Source organism: Sinocyclocheilus anshuiensis, unplaced genomic scaffold (genome assembly GCF_001515605.1).
Source record: "Sinocyclocheilus anshuiensis isolate Anshui unplaced genomic scaffold, SAMN03320099.WGS_v1.1 scaffold242, whole genome shotgun sequence".
In the NCBI taxonomy this organism is placed as follows: domain Eukaryota; kingdom Metazoa; phylum Chordata; class Actinopteri; order Cypriniformes; family Cyprinidae; genus Sinocyclocheilus; species Sinocyclocheilus anshuiensis.
In genome coordinates this window covers 1,185,339-1,190,916 of record NW_015546053.1, presented here as the reverse complement: position 1 = coordinate 1,190,916, position 5,578 = coordinate 1,185,339, and the positions used below count along the sequence as shown (strand labels likewise).

Genomic DNA, 5,578 nt, shown 5'->3' with positions numbered 1-5,578 from the left:
CACTGAACCCACTGATTTTTGTTAAAAGTGATTTAATTGTTTAGACTTCAACTTTATTCCACTCAAAACTTGGGTTTTACTGATTCCCAAAAATGTACATGTGAGGTGTTTGGCTTTGTCGGGAAATGTACGTTACTTTTTTTGTTGGGAAATTTTTACTTTTAACTCTGTTTAACTAACTCTTTTCATGCAGCGAATTTTGTACTCTCCGAAATGCAAACTTTTCCAAATGGGGCCATATAAAAACAAAACAAAAAAAACAACAACAAAAAAAACCTCATATTTTAGCTGAAAACATAATGAAATTAACCAAAATATACAACTTTGTAACCGATTGTTCCGATTTTGTATAAATAAATTTATGTGGGCACAATCTAAGTTACCTAGAGTTTTAACAGAGTAATCATAATTTACATTTGATGTACCCATGCCTTGTCCACTTAATTCCAGTATGAAAGGTTCTGCTATGACAACATATCTTCACTAATGATTATTCCATTTAAATGATCTGAAATAACTGGATGAAATGACATTAGATGAATTGTTCTGTTGCTGACTGGCCAGGCATAGCCTGTGTCTGGAGCTGGGTAAGGATACATCGCTGTCATTACGTGTAGAATCACGTCAGTGTGATGGATTTCTGTATGGGTTGATTCTCTGACAGGGCTGCACATAGCCTGTAATCAATAGCAGTACAGTACGTTACAGTTCAATAATTACCCGAAGTGGATGTGGGTGTGTGAAGCCAGAGAGCGCTGGAGCGGAACCATCAAGCCAAACACTGTGTTGGTAGCTCTACACTCTATCACACTCTATCACACTCTATCACTCTACACATTGTCATTTCTTAAGTTGCCCTGGGGATAGTGTGCTATACTGTAATTTTACACCCAGACATGTACTCTGGCATTGTTACGTATCATTGTCAAAATAACCCATAGAAATCCATCAGACTGCTTTATTCCTTTTAAGATGAAGGGTTTGCCAATTTCCACATACAAAAACTGTCAAATGCTATACAGACTTGTTTTATCTGAATTATAAGAGTTTAACAATGCTGTCAAATTACAATTTCCGCTGTTTAATAAAATCTATTCATATAAATATATATTTTTGCAGACTTGGGGGGTGTAGAAAGACACTATAGGCACCAGACCGAGAAAGCCGGGCTGGTCTGTGAGCGTTTTCCGCCACTCGAGACAATACACGATACGCCCCTCACATGTCATTCCTCTCATTTTGAGCACGGAACAATGCCGCGATTCAGACATTCCTCAGTGCGCCTCTGAAGCACGCGTTCTCCTTCATTCGCATACCTTAACGCATAGAGAGACCGTGACAGGGTCTCGTGCAGAGTCTCTAAGGACGCACGCGTGTCACTCAATGAGCAGTGACATAAAAAGAACGTACGCGGAGGCTTTTACGCACAACATTTGCACGAACTTTAAAACAGCTTAAAGATGATCCGCGGGTCTTAAATGGTTTAAGGTGGTGTCCCAGTCTGGACTTTTCCGTCCTGATCTGTTGAAAAGTACCTAAAACCAGCCAACAGATCACGCTGGGAGAACCGACAAGGTTTAAACAGTTTTTCTCAGCAGAGTTGAGTCAATACAATATTTCTGGCGGTAAAAGATAAGCCGTTGTCATCGCGAAAAAGTGATCCGCCGTGCGTAAAAAGCAGCCATTTAGTTCCCAGGTGCGCTATGGTAACATTGAGTGCCACAGAATGTCCCGGCTGTCTCCAGCCACGTGGACCGCTCACAACAACAACAACATGTTAAGTCCTGTCCTCCCTGATGCACTCAACCCACCCCCACCAACAAAACTCAGCGCGCCGTCCTCGCCGCGTCTCTCTCTGGCCCCGCACCAGCACCTCTCCATCTCGCCGTACCATTAGACTACCGAAGGAGGGGCCTCTCGGATGACGGTCCCGCGGAGGGGAGGGTACGAGAGGCGGGACCAAAGTCTTCCCCGCTTTTCGGCGCTGGCGAGTCCGGGACTAGGGCTGGAGAGATCGCCGGGGAGCATCGTCACCACTCCTGCACGGAGCCTCGCCTGGCCGAATACTGCACAGTGCACACGTCGGGATTGCAAAACATTCCTGAGAAATATACCTGCTATTTATGGCATGTGGCTGGTAACTTTACTCCTGCTGTATTCTTTTCAAGAAGGTATGTGGTCAGTTTATTTTTTGCTGCTTTTTTACTTATAAGAATGATGAAATAAAACGTCACACTTTATTAAATTAAATTAAGTGGAAATGTGTGTGCACAAAAATCGCGCTGTAAAGTTTATTGAATAGATATTCCGCGTTATTTTATTGCACGCTCACATATCTGGATTTCAGGAAGTTTCTTTCGCTCCAAAACTAATACAACTTCGTTCAAAAATGTTTTTAGTTGCTTAAAAATGTGGAAAATGATTTCTCTAGTCGGTGATTAACCACGAACAGGAGATTACGAGGCTGTAGGATCTGCATGTCCCCGTGCGCAAAGATGGGGGAGATAGCATGATTTGTATGCAAGATATGAATATGCTGTTGAGTTATGAATATGTAGAACGGGATCAGATTTTGCATCGGTCGTGTGCATTTACCATACACTTTTGGCCTTCTGTACTTTGCTGGGTGGGAAAAGTAGAGTTGGTCAGTGAGGTGTGAATTTGTTTGCGCTTGGTGTACTTTTTTACTGGGCTCGAAAAAAAATGTAAATTTCCTAGGATTTGAATATGTCTGTTCGTTGTTTAAAGTAACATGCTGCTGTATGCCTTTAGGGAAAAGAATAATAGGTATTTTGTAATAAAAGTGCATGTTTTTGTGGTAGAGGATGAATATATCTGCATAGATCCTGTGAAAAATAGAATGGCATATGCAGCCTCATTTCCAATTAGCACTGGTGCAATTAGTGGTCCTCCATTTTCTATGCCAACAGATTCCTGGTTTGGCTGTGCTGATGGTGGGCTTGATAAGGCACATTTGAATTTGTATAAATTCAAAACGAAGATGTGGTTTATTGTAATCATAATTAAGGTTATTTATTTGCTCATTCTGTTAGTTTTACACATCAATTTCTGTCATGATGTCTCCTCAACAATTTTGTTTTTGACACCTCACAACATATATACCCCTCCTTCCCTCGCCCTCCAGCCTTGTAAATATGCTTTCAGTTTTTGCTCATATTTTTTTTCCTAAAATTATCTTTTCAAACGTGTGCGCCTATTTTGGAGATTTCTTTATCTGATATTTCTTTGTCAAGTATGGATTTTTATTTACCCACAGACAGTTCAAATGTAAATGCTTTGCCTGGTTTTACAGTGCTCGAGTTTAGATGCTTTAGAATTGAGAAGGCATTTTTATTTTTGATATATATTTTAAATTACAATGTCGTTTGTTCGGGGATGTAAGGTCAGAATTATTCTCTCTCTGCCAGTGTGTGTGTGTGTGTGAGAGAGAGAGGGTTTGTGAAAGAGAACTGTGGTGTGTATTAATGTGTGTTTGTGTATGTTTGTGTGTGTTCTTGTATGGGGGAGGAAGGGTGCAGTAGGGCGTAAAGTGCGTAAAAAACGGGATACGGAGGTCGCAAACAAATTATTATATATTTTTTTGCCATGTTTTCTTTTTATTTTCTAGTGCTCATAGTTTATATTGTGTTTTCTGTGATTTTCACAATATATTTCTTATCTTGTATCTTGAGACCTGATGACACGGTCGATAGGAGATGTAAAACGCACATCAATTATCATACATGCATATGCATTAGGACTGCGTATTTTTCCGAGAGGGCCGCGCCTCCATCTTTTCCACTTTCAATGAATGTAGAAACATTTCCCCTTAAAAAAACCTTTCCCCCACATTTACCGAAATAATTGTATGTTGTCATAAGAACACATTTTAGTCGTTTTTAGTTAGGAATTATCAGTCATTTTAAATGTATTATTATGCATTATTGTGACCCGGGCAAGTTGTACCATATTCCCCCCCCCGCCTTCACACCTGAACCCCGGTCTGGGAAACCGAATCCAGGGTAAATTGCCGTCTCGAGGGTCAGCTTGTCTTTTTATGGAAATGCAACTAAATGAAATGAAAAAGGCAGCGAGGGATGCTGCAGTATTGTTTGTGGAAATTTCCATTGTTATTTGCATGGGAGTTATAATTTGTTTAAAAATACTAACTATTATTATTATTATTATTATTATTATTAACAATAAAAACAATAATAGCAAATAGCTATTTTTATTAAACTGATTAATAATGTCATTGTTTATTTGAGTTGTTTTTTATCGTGTTGGCTTTATATGGAATATGGAATATATATTTTTTTTATAATTCATTCATGTTACTAACCAGATGTTAATAACCACTCAGTGTGAAAGAGCTCAAATCTGTTTAGAATATCAAACAAAACGTTTGAACAAATATTTGTTTATCTTTATTAATTTTATTTATGACAGATTTGCTTCATAGGATATTGAATAATGAATAAAGGGGCAGTGTGTGTTCGCGTGTGTGTATATGTGTCTGTCCAATATTTGTTTTAAGGATCAGCAGTCCTCAGGTCGTCAAATTTGTGTGGTGGCTGCAATATTATCCCGTCTGATCCGATTTTCTGAACATTTGCCTAAATTAAAATGTGATTGGAAGGAGCTTGCCACGTCAGACCTTTTTACAGTGAGACATATTAATAATAATAATAATAATAACTTACATATTTATGTCTAACATCAACAATAACAGAAATATGTGAACATAAAAAAAAATAAAAAAAAACTAATTTGCCCACTTTCATGCGTTTTCACCTCCAAACTGCTCGCAATGTCAAACCTGCTCCTCACATCAGGACACCTCTATCCCACCCGGTCTCCCCATCATAGAAATATGCAAAATTGGTTTCCTTTCTCCCCCCGTCAAATCCCCTGTTCTTCCCAGCTGCGCAATTAGTAGGAGATCTGCCGCATCCCCCACTCCAAAAGTAAATCAGGTCATTGGCCATAAGGACTCCATTTATCTCTCTCTCTCTCTCTCTCTCTCTGTGGATCTATCTATCTCTCTGTTTCGTTATGCTCGTCATATACACGTTTCCCTCTTCTTTTTTTACGTAATTTGCCGGGAGACACATTGCGTTCATTATAATACGATATATCCTGTATAAAAATAAAGAGTAAAGCCTTGTGTGACAGCAGCATGAGTCACAGTTATAAACACACGTTACTCTCATAAACTAGTAATCTGTACTTGAACTTTTCGTCTGCTTGAGAATGAGATGGTTTAGACTGAACAGGTTTGTCCCATCAGTGTTTTTTCTCTTTGTTTTTTCTCCCACGAAGTATGATCTGTCCTGAATTGAATTTTAAAACCCAAACTGTTCCTATCTAAATATTTTCACTCATTTAATAGTCCAATATACACTTTTTTTTTAAACATACAAAAACAAAAAAATACATTTTTAGGAAAGTTTCACAAAGTATGTGTTTCATTCCTGTGCCCGTGGGAAACATCACAGCATTGCTTTGTTGGTCAATACATTTTAAAACAAATTTAAGTCACGAATCACGATTGTATATTATAGGGAATATATATATA

General features: G+C 38.6%; 1 protein-coding gene across 1 annotated transcript in view; it reads left to right on the top strand.

Moving 5' to 3' along the window:
* Positions 1-1,921: 1,921 nt before the first annotated feature.
* LOC107699210 (Down syndrome cell adhesion molecule-like protein 1) overlaps positions 1,922-5,578 on the top strand; it is a 138,567-nt gene continuing 134,910 nt past the window's right edge. Inside the window, exon 1 of the mRNA XM_016500407.1 lies at positions 1,922-2,171. Coding sequence (XP_016355893.1) covers positions 1,922-2,171 — 250 coding nt within the window. The remainder of the gene's footprint in view (positions 2,172-5,578) is intronic.